This window comes from Rhipicephalus sanguineus, chromosome 2 (genome assembly GCF_013339695.2).
Source record: "Rhipicephalus sanguineus isolate Rsan-2018 chromosome 2, BIME_Rsan_1.4, whole genome shotgun sequence".
Lineage (NCBI taxonomy): Eukaryota > Metazoa > Arthropoda > Arachnida > Ixodida > Ixodidae > Rhipicephalus > Rhipicephalus sanguineus.
The window spans coordinates 81,875,178-81,900,769 of record NC_051177.1 but is presented as its reverse complement, the minus strand read 5'-3'; the positions used below and the strand labels follow the sequence as shown (position 1 = coordinate 81,900,769).

Below are 25,592 nucleotides of genomic sequence, written 5' to 3'. Positions count from 1 at the left end.
AGTTATATCTCGTAAACAAAGCAAATGAGGACATATGATATTAAAACCGTGTGTTCATTGACGTAAGCGCTCTTCGATAAAAAATTGCCGTCAAAATTGAGACCGGAGTTTTTTTTATTTTATTTTTTGAAAATGTACTTTTTTGAAAAAACTCGCTTCTTTAACAATTTTTTCTTTTTTTGCGCTGCCCGTAGGAAAATGATCTTCCGTATAAATGTTGCAAAGGGCTCTTTTCTATAGTTGACACTGTTTTCAAGTTTCTGTTTGAAATAGTAAAGGCGCCAAGGCGCCTCAAACGTAGGACCCTTTTTTGATTTCGGCTGTGTTTGCCATTTTTTCACATTTTCTCTTTTTGAGGACGGCATAAAAAAAGCATGGATGTAATTCACAGTAATGCGTGTTAAAACCAGCAAAAGAAATTTTCGACACATCACTCATAGTTCGCGCTAAATTCGGCCGCGAAATCCGAAAACACTGCAGTGAGCAAAAACAGGAGGCACGCGCCGCCACCTTCAAATATTTTTTTGGCGCGCTGGGAGCGTTTCTTGGAAATAAAATTTTCAGTTCCGTGCACTTTGAATGTGCCCACACAACATATAAAAAACCCAGGCAAAACAAAAAATGCGACCGGACAGGCATGTTCGATCTCTCGTGGAATCACCCAATGGGTGTGCTTTTAAAACACCCACTCGTTGCGCAATTCACATGTTTTGACGCCTGGAGCAATTCTATGCTTCTGTCACGCAACACTACATGCTTTAAGGAGACTCCTCCTACTGCAAGACATTCATGTAGTGTTTTTTTCGAAGCTGTTTCAAGCAATGGCGTGGCTCTGCAGTGGAACACGTGCTTGCCACACAGAGGGCCTTGGTTCGATTCTCACTCGAACCAAAGATTTTTATTATTTATTTTATTTGCATCTTTCTCGATTTTTCTGTCACTGACAACGCTGATTTTTCGCTCACGACCAACGACACCGACACCAAAGTTGACACCAAAATTTCTGCGAAACGAGCTCTTTAACGCTGTCGCATTAAAATAGCCATATGCTTTAGCACAGCGGGATGACTGCTTTGCTCCAGTGGTGTGCTGCAATGCAGGACAACTTGTACACTCCTCCACTAAAATTGTAAGGACCATGGGATTTGAGAGAACTTCTCATTTCCAAGTGGGTTGTGGTCATAGCCAGTAAAACTGTCCAACATATGTTATAATGTACCAGCACAAGCCGCAATCCGAACACAACCTACAGCTGCATTTCAAAGCCTCATGAGTGGGACAGAAATCCACACTGATTTCTCTGGAAGAAAGCTTCTCAGTTGAGAAATTAATCCTGGTGCTACAAAATGGGTAGAAGACAAATTTTTTCTTTCAAGAGCATATAGTGTGAATCAGTAAATGCATGAAACAATGCTGTAGGCTGGTGTTAGTGCTTGTCTTTTCCTTTGTTTTCTTTATCACAGTGCATCGTTTGTCCATACTGTGCATGAGGGAGTGTACTTTCCCCAGAATGGGTAGACTGTAACTGTATTGCACAGTTTTCTGTGTTATAAACGTACCGCATATTTTTTCTTACAGCTTGTGCTTCAGTCACGTGATTACAATGCGCTCTCTATGAGCGTAATGGCCTTTGTCACAATGATCTACCCCTTGGAGTACATGTTTCCTGTGATCCCACTTTTGCCTACGTGCATGGCGTCTGCAGAACAGGTGAGCAGGCTTTTCTCACAGTTTACATACTACTGATCACTGCTTATTGTGAAGCGCACTTTGACATTAACAACAGATTGTACTGGTATAGTCCGTCATGTGCTTAAAAGTGGTTAGCATTGGGCCGTAGCTGCGTTGGGTCAGCTAATTTGTTACAGTTAGAGGTTTGAAAAACCTTACTGGCCTCGCATGTAGTTTTAGGAAGCAAAAGAAACTGCCAGTGAATCTCCTGCATTCCAATGGCTCACAGATGCTACGCAGTGTCAAATGTTTTTCTATCGGGAATACACAGAATGAGAAAGAATGTCTGGTCACGATTAAACCATATTTGCAAGAACACAGGGACAGGGAGGACCTTTGATGACCTGGAAAATAGTTTAGAATGCTATGACACTAACTAAAAAAGCATGATGCACTCTTAGCTGCATGCCTAAAAGTGACCGATTTAGTACATTGTAACATGTGGTCTGCAGTGTGTGTGCACCAGTGTGTGTGTGTGTACGAGTGTCATGCTAACTTATCGGCTATTGCAAAATACTGCAGTGTTAAAAGGATCAATAAGTGGGCTAGATTGTACATATTCATGTTGTGGCAGGACTCGCGATGCACAGCCCAAAGGGGCCAGGTGTGCTCTGTCAAGGGCAGTTCGTGTTCCATGTTATGTCTGAGCGAAGTAGAATCAGTGGTTCAACCATTGGATGACCTAGTGCCATCACCTCCTTCCCCTTTCATCGTGCTTTGTGTTTTGTTTCAGCACAAATGGTCAGCACGTCTAGTCTGTGAGACCTTACATATATTGCCATTTCTTTCTCAATCCTTCCAGCTCTTACTGGCCCCAACACCATTCATTATTGGCGTGCCAGCCACATTCTTCAAGCTTAAGCGCTCCTTCTGCCTGCCGGATGATGTCTGGTTGGTCGATCTCGATTCCAACAGTGTGCTCAAACCGCCAGGTGTGGAGGATCTTCCCCCACTTCCTGACCCTGAGGGAAGCCATCTTGCTTACCACCTTAAACAGGTATGCACCTCTGGTGCATGGATGGATGCAAAACTTTATTGAAAGTTCTGAGGCACACAACTCGGTGCGCAGTGAGCCGCTTCCACTTTGGAACAGTTGGGCCAAGCCCGACCGCCGCATGATGATATTTTCTTTTTATGGTGAAGAACTGTGCAGATGAAAATCGAGAGCTTTACTTTTTTCGCTTGCAGCTTGCCTTATGTTCACATAGATGTCAATTACATAAACGATAGCTTGGAGGTCATTCTCACGTAGAATACTTAGCAGTGGCGTAGTGAGCTTATTGTTTGTGAGCCAACGCCTAAAATTCTCAGTCTCACCTCGTCTTAGCTTGGCAGCTCTAAGTATCCTGTCTCAAATAGCCCTCTTTTCTTGAGGGAGCCACAGCAGGTGGCGTACGTTTACTGCTGTCATCCATTGTAATAATGCAACAAGAAAATGTATAGACAACCTCCAGTGAGAGGAGGTATGGCATCATCTAAGGTGGAGATTTAGTCTGCATGACCTTTGAGAGAACATAGTAAACAGTTAAGGAGATCAGTAGACTCATCTGCAAGAGGGGACAGTACTAACTAGAGAAGCAAAACTGAAAGTAAAGAATAAGGAAGGTGGGGTTCATCGCGTCAACATGATGTTTTTCCTCTCCTTGGCACTTGAGAGTGAGTAAAGAGCTTCGCCATTTGCAAACGCTAGATGAAGCAAACGGGAAGAGTTTAAGCTCTGGCAGAGAAGCTTGCCTCCTGTAGAGAAGATAACAGGACAGTTTAATTTCTTCGAATTTGACAAATAATGAACCGATTTGAAAAACAGTTTCAGTAAAACACTCTTCAGGTGGCACCTTACAATTTCCAGTAATTAACCAAAACTTGCAATGGGGCCTGCTGAGGGGCTCTTTAAGCAGTAATGTTTGGAAAAAAGCAGGCAAACTGGCATTTTATAGCTCTGGGAGGGACAAGCTGTTTGATGTTCCTGAGGCAAAATTCTACCCAAATTTCATAAAATTTTATAAATTCTGACAAGTTGTTTTTGCAGTCACTACAGTCCAGTAATATTTCTTGTTGCCTTGATTACTGATTAATGTAATGTGATACATGCAAGGACATGTTATAGGCCTCTTGTGAAAAAGAAAAATATTCATTTGCCAAGTAGCTTTCATTTGGTGCTAACTAGTCTGTGGCTTCGTTCCTTCAGTGTGCAAAAACAGTGAATATAGCTAATCAGTTTTGTGGGCAACGTATACAGTTATTCACTGGGTGAAGTACTTGCATTATTCCGAGCTGCATGTGTTTATTTTATGCTCTTCTGCTTATTTTTGCTACAGCTACCTCATAGTAAATTCAAAGAATTAAGTTAGTAATATATATATACCAGGTGGAGAACATTTCAATAATTTGAAAGCCATCGATAGGATGCAAAATGTAAAAGTTAAATCCTGGTGCGTATTTTCAAAATGGCTAATTGCAAATAGAAACATTTTCATGCTGTATTAAAAGAAGAAATTCTAAGTGTATACTTTTGGGCCCGTCTTCCGCCCTTCTTTTTCTAGGCACTAGCCTCTATGAGCATCAATCCGCAGCCGATCAAGAATCTCGACCGGGTCCCTCCACCGAGGCCTTCAATTGGTGGCGCCCCTGCAGACAAGCCGCCTGATGCACCTGCTCCTCTTTCCGGATTCAACCCTTTCATTTATGGCAACGACGTCGACTCTGTGGACGTGGCCACGCGAATAGCCATGGTAAGCACCAGGCACTGCCAAACTCTGAATTGAAGCCACAAGGGAGTTTCGTGGAAGTGCTGCTTGGTGCCACCTCTTCCCTATTGCGATATGGTAGTTTGGCTGGGTTAGATGGGGTTCGCATTACTGCTCATTAACACTTTGGAAGCTGTAGCAGGATGTGGACGTAGCTAAAACAGAGGCTGAAAGTTTCAATGGATAAATTTGAAGCCCCCTGAAGTGGCACACTTTGTGCATTCATATACAGTCATGTTTGGTGTGAAGTGGAATTCACAAGTCATGCCCACAGCATTGCACACGAAAAAAAAAATGGAGAGGGATCCGCTATTCCAGCATTGTGCATACCCCCCAATCGTTCATATCAGAATGATAACATCCTGCTGAGCAATCTTATCCCTGAGTACAGCTTAGTTTGTCATAGCACACTGCTGCCTTATTTTCACAACTGTTCTCATTTCTTTTTTTTTTTTTTTTCATGATGGAGCAATGGCTGCTTAGTGGGCCACTGTGAAGAATACGTGACACAAAGCAGGGAATATGCAATGTGCCGGGATGGTGAAACCCTCCGTACTTTCTTCTAATGAAGCTCACTTTTACCGCTGCTTGTGCACTGCAGCTCATAGTGAATGTTGTAGCACATGCGTGATCCACTGCTAAGGAGAACACATGAGCATAAAGCATTTGGGAACGTGTGGAACTGAGAAGTGTGGAAATACACAGATTCGCAGCAGACAAATTGTAATTATTGGTGCTAGCACCTTTCTCCACTCTTGTACAGTGCATTGAAATATCATCTGGCACTTGCAGCATGTAGTGTTAGACTGCACTGTATGTACGCTGAATCTGTGAGTGTGATTGAGCGTGGCCATATGGTTCTTGCACATAATTTTTTTTTATTGTTGCTACACTTAATGGTGTTCAGTGTCCTAAACCTGCACTTGCCTAATAAATGCTACCATATGTGGACCCAGCTGAGTTATTGTATTCGCATGTTTATGATGTGAAACTTGCTCATGCGGTTTCTGTATTTGCACCATATTCGGAACTCTTCTGCAGGTAGACTAGGCTTTTTCTTTCATGACAAGTGTTTGAACTTGAGAGAAGTGTTTGCTGATGCCATGCCTCCTTTTGCGCAGGTGCGCTTCTTCAATTCTGTGGGAGTTCTCGCACACTTCATGGAACATACGCGGACACTACGCCTTTACCCTCGTCCCGTTGTTGCCTTCCAAGTGAACTCCTTTTTGCAGTCGCGTACAAAGCAGTCTAATTTTTTGCGCAAGTTTGTTAGGACACAGGTGAGTCCTATAACTTTCTTTTGGCTCCATGTGTTGCTCTATGCTTGGCACACGGTGCACCCTCTCTTGTGTGAACATTCGCAAGCTCTTTTGTGTAAGCTCCGATGTCATGAAACTCTGATCCTGATTGACTAACATACCGTAGACGCCCGTTAAACGAAAGCTGAAGGGATCAGGAAAATATGTTTCATTTAACAGGAGTTTCGTTTACTGAGAGATGAAAAGGGGTGCAGAATTCAAGCACAAAACCAATCATGTTAGAGGCAGTTGTTCCAGTTAAGCAGCAATTTCATTTGAGATTTTCGTTTATTGAGAGTCTACTGTATAGTATATGTCATGTGATGGAAGTAGTGAGGAGGGCCCCTCATCAGGTTTAAATATTTCCAAGCAAACAAGCGCGGCACGTGGATTGGTCAGTGGCGATCGTGTCTGCAAAGTATGCGTGATGTGAAAACGGTCAAACTTTGAGACAGGAGGCCGTGCATTGTTTTTTTCGAGGGATCCGCGCTTCGAGAGATAGGGAAAGGTCGCATGCGAGCGTGCTACGTAACAGGCACTCCTTAGAACTTCCACTGCCGGTTTGTAGACTCACGGCCCCAGATTGGCCGTGGAACATCACTGACCACAGCATGTGACTTCAGTTCATCATCTAATGGGGTGTGGACATTGCCACCACTGCGAGTGCACAGAGAAGCAAAATAGAAAGAGAAGGGAAAAAAAACAAAAACGTTTGGACTCATCACATCAGGATGATGTGCTCCCTCTCCTCCAGCATTTGAGGGAATGCGAGGGAGCTACACTGCTCATGGACGCTGGACGCAGCAAAGGGGGAAAAGGGTCGGCTCTGGTAGCGAAGCTCACCTCCTGGAGGCACGGTAACAGGACAGGCACGGTGACAGGACAGCTCAAGTTCTTCTAACATGTCCTATAATGAACCTACTTGAAAAAAATTTTTCAGTAAAATGCTCCACAGAGGGCTCCTTACAACTTCGAGTGACTACAAAAAGTTTGGAATAGGACCTGATGAGGGGTCCTTCAAGGATACCATCTTCCTGGCCTTAAATATTTGAAGGATTTCGAACATTGCCCAGCCGCCATCAAAAGTTCTCTGGCCGCCTAAGTCTGATGAAAATTGACTTTGTGCTGTCTAGTGGTAGCATGGTCCCGTTAAGCCCCAGCGTCACAGAGTACAGAGTTTTGAAATGAGGATGGCAGTCTTCCTTCATTCTTTATAGCTTCACAGCACCAAAAGTGCATCAAAAGTCCTGCCACATATCCCAAAAGCAGTATGTGAGCACATGCAGTGGCCGTATGTTCATGCTCTGGCAACAAGTGATCGGGTTAGCGGCTCAACTGTTTGCATCTAGCGTAATTGGGAACTGCAGCCATTATTTTGTAAAGTAACATCTGTAGCCAACATTTGGGGTGAATGGCCATCGTTTAGTTCTGATAAAGAACCGTTCTAGTGAAGTCTATCATAGTCATTTTCAAAACTCTTGAAGCGTAATGTAGAAACCACAACATGAATATGTACTTTCTGGTAATGAAATAGTGTATATGCATTGATGTGCTTCTGCTATAGTAATAAGCATTCTTTTGCAGCAAGTGTCCTTCCTCATTGTTTTTCTGCATAGATGAATAGTAGTGTGATGCATGTCTATTCAGACATGTCTACAAGAGTGGTTAGGGCAAACGCAGTGCTGTGGCTTTGTACCATATTGAGTCAGCGTGTCGGCCTAGAGCAATCTTAAAAATCCTTTGTAGATAGCTAGACGGTGGTGTTCTGCAGTCTAGTCCTAGAACATAAAATGAATTTTATTGCATCGATGTGACAACACTGTTTCTACGTTCATAGCCAGTAACTATAAAATTTTTTGCTTTTGATCCTAATCTACAAGCATATACCTGCCAGCTCTCCCATATCTTCTATACAGTTTGTCAATTCTTACACACAAGAAAAAAAAATTTTATTTATAATATAACCTCGCCTTCATTTTGTTTCAGGCTGTTGAATTTTATGCTGAGTGGTCTCTTTGCCCGACCAATGTTGCTTTCCTTCGTGTACATACAGGTAGGCACATGTTTCTTCTTTTGCTCGAATTCAAAACGGTGATCTTATGCATATACACGCACAACAAAAAAAGAAAACTGTGGAAAAAGAAATTTCAGCATTTCAAATTTTGGGTGGTGTACATGTGGTATTGGTAAATTAACGACATAATTTTGGATGAAGCAGGCAGGCTTCTATTGTTAGGGTGACATAAGATGTCCTACAGAATAAAATGTTAGAATCATTTTATGGAGGGAGGAGTATGTGCTCATTCACACTAGAAGCTTGCAGAGGTAGCGTGAGCAAGCTGGTAGCAAGTTGTCGTCTTGGTTGAAAAACGACTACTCTAGGTGAGTCGCTCGGTGCCTAATTTTTCAGTCATGTGACACCGATCGCAAGCTCACCTAAACCAGTCAGTGACACAGGAGCAGTGCACCTGTTTCCACTGGTGCATGTAAGCAATTATATGGCAGTGTCAGCGGACATGAACGGCACCAATTGTGAGATTTGTATATTTCAGTTAGTGATGCACAAGTCGCACTAGCTGCCGTCAACAGCAGTCACTGCAAGTTGCTCCTTGGTCACCAGATGCAGTTGGTTGCACAACTACCGCCAACCACAGGCGTGAATGAGCTCTGAGACAGGTGGTCTTGCAAAACTATTCAGTGAAATTAGCACTTAATTAGCGCATGTAGAAAAGCGGACTCATATACGAGCACTCATGTTTCTCATCCTTCTACATGGGCGTCTTGTGTTTAGTGCTGGTAATATTTACACACATTCCAGTAATTGTGTGCTAGATATTTTTTTGCATTGTCTCTGCCACATTTGCCAAGCAAGTCGATAACCATACTGCACAATTGGATGACATGAGTAAACCTGTCAGAAGAGCTAGGATAATATTGCTCATAATTTAACGAACTACAAATTAATTCACCTTGTACTATTCAGACCCATCTTGTGTGTTTTGTGTAACAGATGCAGAAAGACGTCTCTTTACTGTTGGTGTTGACAGTTCACAGAGTAAAGGATCTGAGAAAACTTGTTTCAGGGCAGTTTGTGTCCATATCCAGTAACTTTATTAAACTTACGCGCTTTGTATGACCTCATTACAGCACGGTAATTTTGGCTCACTCTTCAGCTTTGCTAAAGCGAGGATTCCCACAGTTTGGGTCCCTTAACATAGTACTCTGCAGTAGTAGCCAACTTTTTCTCTGATCCCATGGTCTGTAAACATGATGCAGACTGTATGAACTGTATACACAAGCAAGGTTCTGTTAGCACTAACGTAGGAATACTCTTGGAGCGTTCATTAATAGTCCCTTCTCCTTACAATTCATTTGCAGGTGTGTTTGACCCTGCCGTGATAGGGGATAAGGGCAAGTGGTACTGCCACCAGCTAGAACCCATTCAGTTCGACGTGTGGTCGGAAAATTGCACGCTCAACATCGACATGGCTTCCATAAGTCAAGCTGACGAAGCAAGCACGGGTCAGTGTTTGCAGTGTTTTTTGAAGCACAGTTTTCTCGTAGGACCTGCTATTTCTTTTTGTGTATTGAAGCATGCGACCCCTGGCAGTCTTTCTGTCTTTCTTTTTTTCATGCTGCACCACATTACATTATAAAATGTGACGCGTTTTGTTTTTGTGTGCGGGTGATGCCTTAGTGGAATTTCCATGCTCCTGGGCATGATTCAGCAATTTCAATGATACACTTACTATGGAAAGTAGAATTTCAAGCTTGTTGCCTTTTGCTAATGGGGAGCATTCCTTTAGTATGAAACTGTTCGTTCTGCTTTCATTATAGTCCAATGAACAACAAACTATACATGCTAAAAAACGAGAGCTGATGGTGCAAGGCCTTTTCGTTGCAATCGCCGGTGCTAGAATTCATTGGCACACTGAATCAAAACCCTCAAGTGAATTGTTCAGGGAAGCATCCAGCATTCCATTTTACAAGTTCACCATTCATTATTCCATATTACAGATGCAAGTTCTTGTTGCCGAGGGACAAGAGCTTGCCAATGTCAGTTTAGTTATTCTCGTAATGAGCTTTTTTTAAAAATCTTGTGAAGGTAGGAACAAACAGTTACGAAAGCATGCTCATCTGCATGAAAGTACAGATGCAATGCGCGATGACATTTATTTAGTTGCCACTGCCATGCAAAACTTCCTAGCTAAAATGACATAGTGCATTGCCTTCTTTGAAAACTTTACAGGGGAATAAAAAAAATATTTTTGATTTGAACGTTTCCATAGATTGAAATATGTCGAATTTAGGTGAAACTGTTTCTTGTCGAAGTTTTTTTTTTCTGCCTTTACTTCCCTTGATTGACCAGCTTCCACACATAAGTGTAGGCTTTTAGATCTGGTGCCAGAAAAATGTTTTTTTTTTCTTACTTTTCAGGTGAAAGTGGCAGCGAAAGTGATGATGCCAGCAGCACGAGCTCCTCCTACTCTTCCTTAAGCGACTTTGTCTGTGATATGGTGGAATTCAATGGGGATCACTTGGGTAAGTGACACTTAGGCCACTTTCCACCCACTTTCTGCGTCAATTTCTTTTCCCACCCCCCCCAAAAAATGTCAAAATTTCCTAATTTTTGAGAATGAACCATTTATTTCAAACACCTTTCATGACTGCGATATTAATGTGTTTTCTTTCTCGTCTTACTTACTGTAGTTTTTTTTTTACAGCGAAAGCTGTTATGAGATCATTTCACCGGCCGTTTTTGACGCCGTAGTTGTCCGCCACTGCCGTTGTCCGTAACCAGTATCTCTCGAAATAAGAAAAAAAAACAAAATAAGAAAAAAAATTACAGGATGGAACAAGGTTCGAACCTGGGCCCTCTGCGTGGGAGCCTAGTATTCAACCTCTGAGCCATGCCGGTGCTTGAAACTGCTCTTTGCAAAAAGGTCCTATACAAGCTTCATGTCGGGAAGGAACCACATTAGTAGGCTTGTGCGAATAGTAAATTTTAGGTTCGAAGTAAATTCGAAGCGAATAGTGATTTTGGTCGAATAATTTTGAATCGAATTCGAATAGCATATATCACATACTATAAAGAAAAACGAGCATATTTGTCATGACTCAACCAACCTGTGCAACGTTTTTTTTAAATTGTAACAAGGCATGTGCAAATGTCATTCTTTTTGGTTCAAAGGAAGTGGAAGCAACTTTGAATAGTAGCAGGATTTGGCTTTCGGTAGAACGCAAGTGATAACCTGTAAAATATGTTACGTTTTAAAGTTTATTATACTTGGAGCATATAAGACGGTATAACACGTTTTTAAACTTTAAAAATGATGAATCGATATGAGGGCAATATGTTCATTTAACCTTGAAGGGGGGCTTCGCGGCAGTGCGGATTTTCCCTGGAAAGGTGTATTCACGGTATAGCATTCCTCCACTGCAGTGAAACCACCTTTACGAAAGCTTACGAGCGAACAGTGCAATTTTTTTTTCTTGGAAAGGTGTATTCACTGTAAAGCACCCCTCTCCTGCAGTGAAACCACCTTTACAGGCGGGTTACAAGCGGATTAATATACACCTATTCGTTCATTTCGAATACTTCGAAATTTTCTATAATTTAAATTCGAATCGAAGCGAATTCGAATATTGTATTATTCGTTCGAATATTCGAAGTGCTCGAATATTCGCACAAGCCTACACATTAGCATATGCAATATAGCGTGGTAGAAAAGTAAAATAAGCACCAAGCGTCGCACAAAGCGAATTTTGTAACGAGGCGTCACACAATGCGAATTGCGCAACGATTAGGTTGTTGAATGCTTCCAACCCATTACAAAGGGCTCTGCCATAATTCTTCATCGTCATCAGGCACAGCATCAACAAAGTGCGCATAATGCCTTACATGCGTTTAGCAGGTACCACGGCTCTCCGTAGACTGACGAAAAATGGCACAGTGCCTGCTGCCCTACTTCTCAAAAATTACAATGATTTATAGCGTAGTAGGTTCCTCGCAAGTGCACTTGTATTGGTTGCCAAGGAAGCCCATAAGCGCATGATCCATTTCCTCGGGGTCCCAGTAAAGTTGCAATGATTTATAGCGTAGTGGGTTCCTCGCAAGTGCACTTGTATTGGTTGCCAAGGAAGCCCATAAGCGCATGATCCATTTCCTCGGGGTCTCAGTAAAGTTACAATGATTTAGAGCGTAGTGCGTTCCTCGCAAGTGCACTTGTATTGGTGGCCAAGGAAGCCCATAAGCGCATGATCCATTTCCTCGGGGTCTCAGAAAAAACAATGATTTATAGCGTAGTGGGTTCCTCGCAAGTGCACTTGTATTAATGGCCAAGGAAGCCCATAAGTGCATGATCCATTTCCTCGGGGTCTTAGTAAAGTTCTTGGCCCCCCCCCCCCCCCCCCGTCTCTTTCCCTCGTCAACGTGTGTTATACAGCATGACGGGAGAGGGAAATAGCGACCGGGCGTCACCCAATGCAAATTACATAACTGGTGGGCCGTTTAAAGTTTCCAACCCATTACAAAGGGCTGAGCCATAATTCTTCATCGTCATCAGTCGTCGCGTCAACAAAGTGCACACAATGCCTTAAAGACGTGTAGCTGGTGCCTCGCTTCTCCACAGAATGACGAATAATGGCTTAGTAGGTGCTTCCCAACTTCACAAAAAGTGTGATTTATGGCATAGTGGGTAGCTTTCTAGTGTACTTGTATTGTAGCCCCAAGAGAGCTTACATGGGCTCTAGAAACGCCGCTCTTCTGTGACTGTGCTGCGGTTTCAACGCAGGCCTGGCGTTTTTTCATGGTGTTGTTGAGTTGCGAGTAGGCAAGGTCACAGGAACGTTCTTTGTGAAGCTTGATATTAGTTGGAACAGAATGCGAGGCTACTTTCGTCATCCTTGATGCAAGACATTGTTGGTGCGATTCTTTTTCATTTTAAATATAGCTTCTGTATTGAGACTGGGGTGGCCCTGAATAAGTGACAGGGTGCACTCGATATCCTGACTGCTTTGTCAACTTTCTTATGCGATACTGATAGAACGTTCAGAAAGTAGAATGCAGCCTGAAAGATAAAGAGTTTATGGAGTGAGGTTGGCAAAGGGTGCTGAACAAAGGACATGCTGTTTTGCTTGTCCCTGTCAAAAGTGGTGTGATTGAAGATGAACCATCACACACCATGGTAGCTTAGCAGTTAAGGTGTTGTGCAGCTAAGCTCAAGGAGATGGGTTTGATTCCTAGCCACAGCAGTGGGATTTCGATGCGAGGAAAATGACAAATCACAAATGTACTCATATCTAGGTGTAGGTAACCCCAGGTGGTCAGAGTTAATCCGTAGTTCCCCACCATGGTGGCCTCATAATCTTATCGTAGTTCTGGCACCCAAACCCCAGAATTCTTTTAATGTTTAAGATGCAGCATTACCAACTTGCCCAACTTGCTAAACGACTCTTGTGACGTGGAATGAAAGACAAGGTAGTGAATAGAGAAGAGCATATGTGCTAGCAGTCACTGTTGCTGCTATGCACTTTAGACAAAACCTAAACCCTTTTATTGTAATGTGTTCATTAGTTTCTTGTTGTATCTTCTACAGGTGGAGCTCATATGGAAGAGGTATCAGCAGCAATACTCAATCGTGCAGACTACATGGCTGCATTCAACCCCCCCAAGACTCTCCAGCTTCCAGGTGCAAACCAGCAGAACCTGAGACGTGCCGACTCCGAGAACTCTGTACACGGCTCTGTGTCTTCCTCCTCTCCAAGCTCTTCGCTGTCCAGGTGAGTGCTGCTCCCATGGAAGGTAGTGACAGTTCACTTCACTTCGTTATCCCCCGTGAATTCATCAATATAAGTTGCAATGCGGGAGGACAGTGTCACTTTACCAAGAACACACCTGCTGAAACGAATTATTTTTTTATGCTATACCTATTAGCTAAAGAGTGACATCAACAAAACTCTCATCGGTTGTTCCTATCCTCCCTCTAATCTATGCATGACACTGTTTGTGCCGTGAAGCTGATGTGTAAACAGTACCAGAAAAGGCAGGATTTCTGTACAACATGAATGCATAGTAGGTGCCGGTGGTTGATTCGACCATGCCATTTAATCTTAAAAATATGAGGTTTTATCTATCAAATAACGTGGTATTTCAGACACTAGAAACATGTTAAAGGAATCCTACACTTCTGCGTATGCTCATTGGAAAGTTACTGTCATTAACTAGTGCTACATATCTGAGCAGCATTCAGTCATCTCTGAAATACAAATACTTAGTCTTGCTGTGTTGGAGGAGGTAGTGTGTGATGTTCCCCTATCATTCCCTCAGCCCAACAGGCCAACCTCAAGGAGATCCTGGAGATGCATTTGAACCACCCAAGGCCGATGCTAAGGTAAGCCTACCTTGCTTTCTTTCCTCATTACTCTTCTTTTTCTTTCTTTCTGCTTACCCTTCCCATTTGGAAGAAATCACATTACAGTAGAACCTCGTTCATACTTTTCTGGAAAAAAAAAATCTGAATAAAACATACTTTCTGGGGAAACGTACCATCCAGATCCACTACAAATTATCACAGTTTCGCTTGAAAAGTGGAGCACTCATAGAGATATCGAACGTACACCTTTACTGTTGCATGAAGCTTTATACTCGTGGTTCACTCGGTGAGTGCTAGCACAAGCAGTCAGGACGCTGGCAACGCTGGGTGCGGAATGAATGTATCTGTTGTGAAGTTTTGGAAATGCAGCCAAAAGCAGGCGTTCGATGTCAGAGGGATTTGGATCTTCAGGAATGTTCTCGACAAACTTGCTCCTCGCAGAATTGGAACTTCTTGACAGACACATTTGTTACTAAAAATACGCACTCGCCAACTGATACAGTGAAATTAACAATAGCATGCAGCTGTAGTTTGTTTCAATGTGGGACATCCTTTGAGAAGCAGCTACGACATCGTCAGTCTGAATAAAATTGAATAAATTGTCGAATAACAGAGAGCTGAGCTAGTTGGTAGGTATTCATGTTAAAAAGACTGAGCGTGCAAACACGGACACGAGAGAAGTCACGACACCACAAACGGCATTTGTGGTGTCGTGACTTCTCTCCTGTGCCCGTGTTTGCACGCCCAGTCTCTTTAACATAAAGGGTGCGTTCTGCTGTGCGATGTAAAACGGGCTTGTGATGTGCATTAGCTGACAATCAGATGGTTCTGCTTACAGCGTTTAACAAGTGTTGCAGGGCCCTTAGCCTCAGCTTGGAAAAAAGGAAGTCACTCATTCTCTGTCGCTGTTACTAATAGCAGGAGGCAAGGCCAGAGACCAGCGGGATTGGAGGGAGCAGTGCCATTTTGGGCGGCGGGGACAACTCCAACGAGGGGGAGCCCCCGACACCTTCGACGGTGCGATCTGGGCGCAGTCCGGGGGGCAGCCTGAGCAGCGGTCGCAGCACACCGCCTGACACTACCAGTGGGGGCAGTGGCACTCCCCGCAGTGCCCCTCCTCTTGGAGGCCTAGGAGGCATGCTGAACCGGGCAGGCTTGTCTTCCCAGGTGATGATCACAGTACTACTTCGGCAGGTTTAAATGCGGACAGGCGAAAATTGCTGGGAATGTGCATCTTCGTATGCATCGTCATGGGCGGTGATGGAGCAGCTCAGTTGTAGATATTTAGTTTTATTAGTGACTGCTTACGCAGCATCTGCATTTCGCATTGTGCTTGCCTCATGCTGGCACGAAGTGGTAAATGTTACTTAGAGCCCCATACGTTTTTATTTTTCTCTTGTCTGGGCACAGTTGGAGACTCTTGCTCAATTTTCGTACGTAAATTTCTATGTTCATTGTAAAAAGTTTTCTTAACACATTTAAGTGACATGGTTAGAGGGCTTTTCATTCATTCATTCATTCATTCATTTCATTTTATTCTGTAGAAATAAAAGAGCCAGAGTTAAAAGCCATGCAAATGTAGCATGAAGGGCCAGGCACGTAGTTGCTAGCATGTAATTACCAGACATGTAATTGCTGGCAAGGTTTGATTCATTCAATTCAACAAGAGATCCTTATGTTTCTGATGAAATGGTTCTTAAGTTGGTCCAACGCTACAATGCGAAGGTACTGGATGCATACTATGTTTTCTTGTATTCCTTGGATAAGGGCTCTTGTAAGCTCTGCAGTATGCCAATGCATGGCAGCAAATGACATTGCTTTGATTTTTGCCACAGCACGCACGTCTGCAGCTTCCTTACGCAGTGGTGAACCATGCCTTTTTAGTGCCCAAGCAGTAGAAGGAAATGTGGGAAAAGCATGTGTAGCAGCACCGCCTAACAATTAAAAAAAAAGAAACAACTAAAATGTATGACATAATAAAAAATTTAAAAACAAATAATACATAAAAAGAAAGACGAACAAATGAAACACTGCAGATTTCGCAGAAATCGAACCCAGTACCTCTAACACAGAAGCCCAATACTGTAACCACTATGCCGTAGTTGCAGGAGCCAATAGGGTTAATACAGTAGACTCTCCGTAAATGGAAATCTCTTGAATGGAACTGCTGCTTAAATGGAACAACTGTCTCTCATATGATTGGTATCGTACTTGAATTCTGCACCCCTGTTCATCTCTCAGTAAACGGAACTCCTGTTAAGTGGAACACATTTTCCTAGTCCCTTCAGGTTACATTTAACGAGTCCACTGTACTTAAAAGAGCACCCTTAAGAATTTCTCACATTCAAGCTTTCAGATGTCTGATGCATTTTCATTTTGCATGAACGCATGGGCTCCATAAGTTTGACGCTGCGTGTGCATCTCGTACGCAAATGATTCATGCAATGCTTCACCAGTTGATAGCGCAGCTGATAGATGGCATGTTGTCAGAATTTGGCATTATGCTTAAGCACACTGAGTTGCTTTGCTACTAAAGAAGCTCTTCTTTTTCAGGGAAGCCAGAGCTCACTGTTTGAGACTGTGGCGCGCGAGGCCAAGGAAGTGGCGCGCGAGGCCACCAAGGCTGCCGCAGAGGTCAGCCGCACTGCTCTGGAGGCCACCAAACCGGCTCGTGAGGCCGGCCGCAAGACACTCATGAAGGTAAGTGAGCTACCCTTCCCAAGTTCAGGGTAGGCTTGGCTTTTTTTTTCTAGCCCAGGTCATGGAATTTCTGGAAACACATGTGGATAGTCCTGATAGGGAAAAAGCGTCACTAAAACGCATGGACACAGGACACAGGACAATGCGCTACTAGCAACTGGGTCGATTGTTAGTAGCACGTCGTCCTGTGTCCTTCTATTCTGTGTGCTGTTTTAGTCGCGCCTTTTCACATCACGAATCAACACCAACTCACCCAACTTTTTATTGTGCTAGCCCTGTTAGTCGTGTTACCAGTTGTGGTGGTACAGTGGCTGAAGCATTGGGCTGCTCGTCATGTGTTGACTGTTTAGATTACCAGTTGTGGTGGCTATGTTCCAGTTAAGGTGGAATGCAAGAACACTCGTGCACCATGATTTAGGCGTGTCTTTTGCGACACTCTGGTAGTCGCAAATAATTTGGAACCTGCCCAACGATGTTCTTCATAGCACTACCATGGTGGGTGTTTGATGCATTCTGTGCAGCTTCCACTGCACAGTACCATGTTGGTGATGTAGAATACACTGCTTTTCTTGCAGAGAAGCATTTAAGCTAGTCCTGTTTCTACTGTACTGGCAAAACTGCTTTTTTACATTTCTCTCTTGTAACAAACAAGTAGGAAGAAACAGTCTTGCATGCCAGTGTATTACTTGTGTGTGAATGCAGGCCTTGAGTGACCGGGACAAAGAGAAACAGGAGAGTGGGTCTCTCGAGGCACCAGTTGAAGGGCAGCAGCAACAGTATCAGCAGCAGCAGCAACAGTATCAGCAACAGCAACAATATCAGCAGCAGCAGTATCATCAGCAGCAGCAGCAGCAGCAGGCACAGCCGGCATTGTTTCACCGCCGAGACTCGGGGTCCCTCATGTCTACTGTGAGCAGCGAGCTCAATGGCTTTGCTGCACACACCTCCAATGTTATCCAGGGCATCTCTGGACTCTTTGGTAAGAGTGCTGGGTCAGTCTGGTCTAAATGCAGTGCAAGCGTTTCCTATTGAGGTGTCCTGTTCTTACCTGATGACTTGCCTGAGTACATTGACCCCTCTCAAGGATCTCGTCTAGTTCATTTCTCAGTCTGTTTGGCTCAAGAGCTGGAGTTGGGCGGCTGAGGGAAAGGAATTTTGAATTGTGCATGCGCTGTAACCATTTCATTGTCCCTGTCTGTAATTTGTAGCAGAATTTAAAAAAAAAAGCGAGATGTGCTAACCATAGGTGATCTTATGTATTGCTTGCAGTATCTCGGGCACCTGCCATAATGCTCAAGCATAGTAAAAAATGTATGGCGTTGCTTATAAATGTCGGACAGCTAGTAGTCATTCACTGCAATAAGTTGGCTGTTAACACTGCTAGCCTTTCTTTCGAGCCACCTAGTTTAAATATACTATTAAGCAGAGAGCCAAGTATCCTCTGCAAAGCTTATTTTTCAGGTTTTGTAATGCCTCTGCTGCATGCATTGCAGAACAACCTGTAAGCAAACTTAGTGGCGAAAGAATGGGCACCTGCCAAAGTGTTATTTCATTGCTTTGCCACTGCTAGATGGGAATCGAACAAAAAAGCAAAAGCTGTATCCAGATGAACGCTCTAACTAGTTCATGTCTTGGTAGTAACTAAAGCATCACAGTCATTATACACTACTATGAAGCCTTTCGTACAGCATTTGTAGAGCCCCTCCTATGGAAAAATTTCTGCACTTTTGAATGTGGGCTTAACATTGCAATGATAAGGCCTGTCTGTTCCGACCCATCTCTACCAAATCCTGCGCGAACCTCAGGCGTTTCATATGCACTGCGCTCACGGACATGCACTAAACACCTCTTTGTGATTCTCTGCTCTTTCTTTTTGCTGTAGTAGATGCACTAGATGCATTTAGTCGCTCTCTGCTGTACTCTGCACTGCATTCCAAAGAGCTTCAATTGCCAATTGGACGCTTTGCAAACATTCTCTGCTGCTTTCAGGCAACAGAGTGTCGGCTGCTGTTAAGGGTAGAGAAAGAGCACCTCCATTCGGACCCTTCCCCAAAGGTAAACGGTGCACTGTTTTCTGCCTGCATTGATTTTCCGCAACTATGTTGTGGCCGCTCCTGTTCCACTCACCTTTTTTCCGTTTCTTGTCATGTGCGTTTCTCGGCATGTGCATTTTAACCATAGAATTGAGGGTACTGACAACAGACTTCTCACTATTTGCATGATGCAAGCTGCATGAGTGTAAAGTTCTCGCACAATGTGTCTTGTTTCTGCATTGTTTTTTTTTTTTGTCTCCGATGAAAAACGACATAGAGACATGAAGGACGAAGTAGCTGAAAATGATGGAATAATCTTTCTTTTCTTCTCTCTCTCTCTGTTTTGCATGTAGTACATAGAAACAAAAAAGTACTGGAGGTAGTTGCAGTAAAAATTTATATCGGGGAGTGCAAGAACGTCAGATGAAGAATGCAGCAGAATAAAGATGACTTAACACAATCCTTACTGTTGTGTACACCAACTGGATTGTGTAACAAACCAATGAGGTATTGGGAAACATTAATAGGCTTAATTGAGATGTAAGAGCTAACCACATTTTCATGCTTTGACTTTGTAGCTCTTGCATTTAGCTTACAACATTCTGAGATTTCTGGGGTCTCCTCTGTTTGAGGAACAAGAAGACACAGTATACGGTACTACAAACCAACAAAATTGCATTTATGTATTGCACCATTCATACAGAATGCCAGCCCTCCTAGTTGTAAAACCACCGTAGCATGCCAGTGTAACACGTTTCGGAGTCGTGGAAGTGCAACTTGCCCTATCATGATATCAAGCAAGTAATGCTCATAATAATGCTAAGTTAAGCGTAGTTCTCACGTGAACTTCGAAGTTGGTCGTTTCCACTGTGTACACTTTACAAGACTTCATAAACGTTGCTATTTGTTGCCCTCTCCTGGTGTGCGTTTTTCACACTGCATCTCACGTGTTAGTGAAGGGGGCATGCTGCTTGCATGCTTTGTGGAGCAACTGTGTTTGGCTTGCATGTATGCCTGGGCCCCACTGCTTGACTAACAATACTAACCTTACTAACAATGGGCATGATGCGTCCCCCGATGCCGCAAACGCCAGCTAACATGGGAAGGAGGGGCCCTGTGGAACGGACCCCGCTCATCAAGCACATCACACCACAGCAGGGCAGGAGGGTCCAACCCCAGGAACAACCACGCTCTGTGCAGACCTTCGAGGAGCAGTCTTCAACACAGAGGTGTGTGGGTGTGATGCTTGCTCGGTTCTTTTTCTTTTTGCTGATTTTCCATGCTCGTTACCCTTTGTTTTGTACTCAACAGCTAATGCCAAAAATATTTGCTAGACCTCACTTACTGCTCTTATTTATGACCAAGAATAATGGCTATATACATCTTGTGATTTGATGTAATATTTTGAAAGGCACTCCTCAATCACACCTTAGCAAGTGCCTGTAGTGTGCCTTGTCAGGAGAATGTTCAATAACGATACTAGCTCTTAATACAGTAGAATTTCAGTAAGCAGAACCTGAAGGGGGACAGGGAAAATATGTTCCATTTAACAGGAGTTTCATTTACTGAGATATGAACAGGGGTGCATATTCAAGTACAAAACCAATCAAATAAGAGACAGTTCCATTCAAACAGCGTTTTGCAATTTAAGCATTTATGCAATTTTCATTTACTGAGAGTACTCGATCTTGAGGCCAAAAATGGCATGTACACATGCGTAGGCGAGATAGTTGACAAGGGTTGTGTCAGGCATACTAGTTTTTGGCTATAGCAAACTCAGCCGAACTTCCCTAAAAGATTTTGGTCAACAGACGTTGCACCAACCATAGAAGTGACAACTTTTGCGAAACACCATGTTCAACCAAATTCCTGAGCAACAGTTCCTTTTAATAAGCAATGAATGGTGGTTTACGGGATCACCTTCGCTCGCCACACGTAAATCAATAATGTTGACAATATATCCCTAGTCTTCTTGCACTTGACTCTGGGAACTTGTAGGCCTAAAATGGTAAGTCTCTTTTGCCGAAATTATGTGCTGGTACATAGAGCAAATGGATGCGTTTCTGAAAGTTGAATGAAGTTGAGGATGATTGAGGTTAACTGATATATACATAAGCTATACTTTTCAAACTCAGTTTATGTGAACACAACACAGAAGAGCTTAGCGTTTAAAAACACAGGTGGCAGCACTGTGGTAGTGCATCCACACGGCAGCCAGTTGTACGGTGCGCTGTGTTTGTAACCCGAGCCTTGTGACTGCAGCGACAACCAGCAGTTCCTGAAGGATGTGCTAAACTCGGTGGTGAACGGCGAAGGCATCAAGTGGTTCAAGAAGAACCGCATTGCACGTCTCATGGAGGATGAAAGCTACAGGAATGTGGTTGTCCTGCGACTCAATCGCACCCTCGAGCGAAGGGTCGGTCCTGACGGTCACATCAAGGATGTGGTACGTGTACGCTACCCTGCATTTCAGTTCGAAGCGTCTGAAGTAAAACTCCATTGACATTAAACTGGAAAAACTTGAACATTTTTTTAGACAGGCGGAGTTTCAAGATAACCAAAACCGCAAAAATGGCACTGTGCACACGGTGCGGCTAAATCTAATGCGTAATGCTATTTTAAATTTTTTTTCAAGGACATCGCAACTGCATAAATAATGTAGATACTCTGGAGAGTTATGATTCTGGGGTGTTTTCGGTGTCATTATTTTGAGATACTTGGACTCTAATGCAAAAGCTTTTTGAGATAAGGTGGGAAAATAAGAATTGACCCTATGGCAAGGAGATATCTTGACTTTACCAATATTTTAAGATATCAGTGTTCAAGTTAATGAGAGTGTGCCACGTGTTAATTAATTTGTACGCATCAAAGACGTGGTGCTAGCCTGCATTTCAATTTGAAATGTCTGTATGAATTAGTTTTTCAGTTCTTTTTTAAACAGACACTGATGCTTCTTTAGCTACTCTAAGTTTCTTTACGTTCAACTATTACAAGCGTGCATGTTTGCAGTCCTAGAAGAATTTATGCATTAGCTATTTAGATAACAGCATTTGCGAGAAATGAGAGCTTAGATGCCCAGCCTTTATTTTCTTATTACGTTAGTGCCTGCATAGTGGCAATTTGGAAAGAAAAAGATTCCATTGATCCTGTGCCTGTTTCTTTCTCCCTCTTTGCTGCCAGATGATCTCCAAAGCAGTGTACAAGGGAACCTTGCGAATGCTTCAGTTGGTGATTGGAGGCCTGGAGCACAGCTACTACAACTGTGGGATTGGGGGCATGGCCAGTGCCATGCAGGTCTTGGAGATTGCACACACGCACTTTTGGACCAAAGACCTCGGCGCTGAGGCTGGCATGCAGGTACATAACCGGCACTGCATTTATCGTTTTAGTACAGGATAGGTAACGATTCAAATCGGCAGCTTGCTTTTTCATCTCGGTGGCAAAGTTGGCGTGCCCCTGTTGAGGGCTTATCTTGGTCCACATAAAGTCCACCTGGTGCCTGCATAAGCGAAAAGTCGGTGCAAGGATGAAATCTCTCTTTTGCAGCTTGTGCGGTTCCGACTTTCCTTGCCTCTGTCTTAATTGGCGATCCTCGCCCACATCGGCATTTACTTCTGATGGCCTTTTAGAATGAGGCTAACAAGAAACAGTAAGACAGCTTTGCATGTGGGTGACACAAAGCTTGTCGTACCTTCAGCGGAAAATGAATGTTCACAGGGGAGGTAGAAGGCCTAGCTCACCACCCTTCTTGTTCTAGTATCTCAGACTGCAGAACTGTCACGTGATCGCATGGTGCACTCTACGGTGATCTCGTGTAATATTTTGATGTTGGCAAGTATGGGATTATGACACCCTTTTTGGCGTAGAACACATTTCTAGGCTATAGTGTGCTTATTCTATGATGAGTATACATTAACTTTGTTGCTGGGTCATCTGTCACTCTTAATAGGTATAAAAATGCTTCATAAATGAAACAGCTGCCGATGTTCATTAGAAATAGGAAGCTTTAGATTTTCCATCTTTAAGTAATTCAAAAGACCTTCGCATACCCGAAGCTCCGCGTCCTGCTTGCATTCTTCTGTAAATCTGTTTGGTTTCTCGTGCAAGCCTGGTGGTTTGCATACGCAAAATTTGAGTACCGAAAATCTAATAGTATAATATATTGTTGGAGAGGTATGCTCTCTCACTCATGTTTTAATTAATCCTAATGCAGGGATTGAATCCATAGCCAGGATGAGCATTTAATCAACTATGAAGTCCACCTTATGGGCATGTCGAAATTTGTACCTTTGTAGCGTAATGTCAGGGTCAGGTGGCTGGTCATTCCTCTGTACAAATGAACATTTCAATTCAGTAATAAATGACACTGCCTTTCATTCTCCGCTTATGTGGTTTGTGCAAATAGACAGTATACGATGAAAAAATCCATAAACAGTGGTTGGGTGCTCGTGCCAACGCTTTGACAAGTGGACTTGTCTTCTTCAAGGCTGGAACTAGACAGCATACGTCAGATTAATTTTTCACTAGGCTGCAAGCAGTAATGTCACATGACTAGATAGAGGGTTCACTGCATGAGTGAGAGATGCTGAAACACAGAGTTGCAAATGTGATTTGACCTGTTTTTTTTTCTTTATTTCTTTCATTTTTAGCACTTTCTTATTTCTGCACAGAGTGATGGAACACTAGACAGAGCATGGCTTTGCAGTAACCTTGGCATAACAATCTCGCTGTCGGGTGCTGACACAGGCAGTGAAATACCTTGTTGTTTTTGCTCTTGAATTACGTTTATTTCCATTCTTCATTTTACAGAAGGTCTTGATTGAAGTAATTATCTGGACTTTGTTGAATAGAGGTTCACCTGTATAACAGCGCATTGGTGCCACATATCTCATCACTCTCTGTAAAATTTTTTCCCCCACGTTACCGCAGTGCTTTGTTCATTCTTGGTCGTTGTCCCCAGGAGAGTGTGAGCAGCAGCACTCGTGGTTCCATCAGTGCCGCCTTTCGGCCCCAAAGCACAGAGCCCAGCAGCTTTCTGGACCACTCGGCCGCATCCTCACGGAAGAACTCCCTCTGTGCCCAGGATGGACGATGCAACAACCGTAGCTCAGTGAGCATTATTTTTTTTTTCTTGCTCCAAAACATATTTGCATATCTCTTTCTTCTTTTTTGTTATCTGACACAAGTGATTTGCATTCATAAGACTTGTGTGCTTGCCAGCTTGTTTTCAGTTCTAGATGAGCTAGAAATAGGAGAGTGCGTATATGTGGACTCAGCAAACTGAGTTTTTCTCTGTGTGACCTGTCATCTATTGCTGTGCTAAACTTCCAGAAATGTACCACAGCAAAGAAAAGTTGCAGGGGATCCCTAAGCAAATTGTTATGAGATGAGACCATGCAAGTGTTTCTTTTGGCTAGGTTGTTGTTACACAGGGGTGCTGCAAAGCAGTGTTGCCGAGTTGTGTTGAAAACCAACTGATACGACGGACAAGGGCACACTCACTTTGTAGGTGCAACGTCAGTGCCAATGTGTTGAAGACGTCAGTGAGTTTGTGCAGTGTGTCAACTATTCAAATGTGCATTCCTTGACCCCTTTGAGTCGGGACTGCCTTTCCTGCTGCCAGGATTCCCTTCTCCTATGCCATAGTAACTGCAGGTGGTTGCTGTGGAAACTGTTGGCGCTGGCGTCAGTTCCGATGGTAGAGGTCACATGCTCTTCGGATATGGCTTTTGCAGATGCCAGCTGTATGCGCGCATTCACCAACCTAGCCAAGAAATGCTTTCACGTTAATAACTGTGGTGCCATAGTTGCACGATGCTGCAGTGCAGTGCTTATCGTTTACTCGTTCGCTGCAGTGTATCTGCTGTTAGAGATTAGTTGCCCACCCATAAATCGTACTCGTTATTATTTCAATTTGTAGGACACTACACCATTTGGCAGTGGTGAACACTTGAACAGACAGCCAGGAGACTCGTTGAGAGCAGATGATATCACAGCGTCTTCATCTGGTAAGCATGGCAACATTACAAGGGATTACAGTGTTCTGGTGGTATTTTCACGACAGCGTGTAAGATCAGCCAGATACTGCTGTCATGGGAATGTGGAGAAGAATATTTATCAAGTCAAAGCCAAAGCTTATTTGACAGCAGCACCTCGCACATTATTAAAGATAGTTGTCAGGAGTACAAAAGAAAAAAAAAAAGCCTTTAATCAAGAATACCTCCATGAAATTAGCTAGCACAAGATAGGGTACATTGGAGACCATTGCGAGAGGCCTTTGTCCTGCAGTGGACGTAAAATAGGCTGATGATAATGATGATGCCTGTTTGTGTTAGCCAAGCAAACTAACAACAGATTCTATTAGTATATAGCAGAAACAGTGCAGCTGATGAATTCAGTTTTTTCACCTATCCTTATGTCCCTGGGGCATCTTCTTTACCTCTGAACGCTGAGCCTGTATTGTAGAAGTTTGCTGTCTCAAATTCCAGGCTGTATAAGTATTGGCGACGCTAAAGTATGTGTTCAGTGAAAACGAAAAAATGATTTTTTTTTCAAATCTGGTCATTTTCTTTGCAGACATTTATGGAAACAACAGCCCTGTGGATGCTTCTCCACAGAGGGATGACAGATGCTCCTTTGACCGTGGTTCTCTTGTGGATCATCGTTTCAGTGAGTGCATAACCTGTCTGCTCTGCTTCGTCACAGAAC

At 43.3% G+C, this 25,592-nt stretch overlaps 1 protein-coding gene across 4 annotated transcripts in view; it reads left to right on the top strand.

Moving 5' to 3' along the window:
* Positions 1 to 25,592, top strand: part of LOC119383237 (MAP kinase-activating death domain protein) — a 75,297-nt gene that overhangs the window by 15,329 nt on the left and 34,376 nt on the right. For 2 of the 4 annotated variants that reach the window (XM_049412459.1, XM_049412456.1), the window contains exons 5-23: positions 1,579 to 1,710; positions 2,534 to 2,728; positions 4,275 to 4,463; positions 5,600 to 5,758; positions 7,763 to 7,829; positions 9,155 to 9,298; positions 10,214 to 10,318; positions 13,375 to 13,558; positions 14,106 to 14,169; positions 15,070 to 15,318; positions 16,705 to 16,851; positions 17,554 to 17,830; positions 18,841 to 18,906; positions 19,978 to 20,113; positions 21,147 to 21,330; positions 22,065 to 22,241; positions 23,845 to 23,994; positions 24,805 to 24,892; positions 25,461 to 25,553. In XM_049412459.1, the coding sequence (XP_049268416.1) occupies positions 1,579 to 1,710; positions 2,534 to 2,728; positions 4,275 to 4,463; positions 5,600 to 5,758; positions 7,763 to 7,829; positions 9,155 to 9,298; positions 10,214 to 10,318; positions 13,375 to 13,558; positions 14,106 to 14,169; positions 15,070 to 15,318; positions 16,705 to 16,851; positions 17,554 to 17,830; positions 18,841 to 18,906; positions 19,978 to 20,113; positions 21,147 to 21,330; positions 22,065 to 22,241; positions 23,845 to 23,994; positions 24,805 to 24,892; positions 25,461 to 25,553 (2,806 nt within the window). The remainder of the gene's footprint in view (positions 1 to 1,578; positions 1,711 to 2,533; positions 2,729 to 4,274; positions 4,464 to 5,599; positions 5,759 to 7,762; positions 7,830 to 9,154; positions 9,299 to 10,213; positions 10,319 to 13,374; positions 13,559 to 14,105; positions 14,170 to 15,069; positions 15,319 to 16,704; positions 16,852 to 17,553; positions 17,831 to 18,840; positions 18,907 to 19,977; positions 20,114 to 21,146; positions 21,331 to 22,064; positions 22,242 to 23,844; positions 23,995 to 24,804; positions 24,893 to 25,460; positions 25,554 to 25,592) is intronic. The other 2 variants (XM_049412457.1, XM_049412458.1) reach the window with 2 other exon arrangements.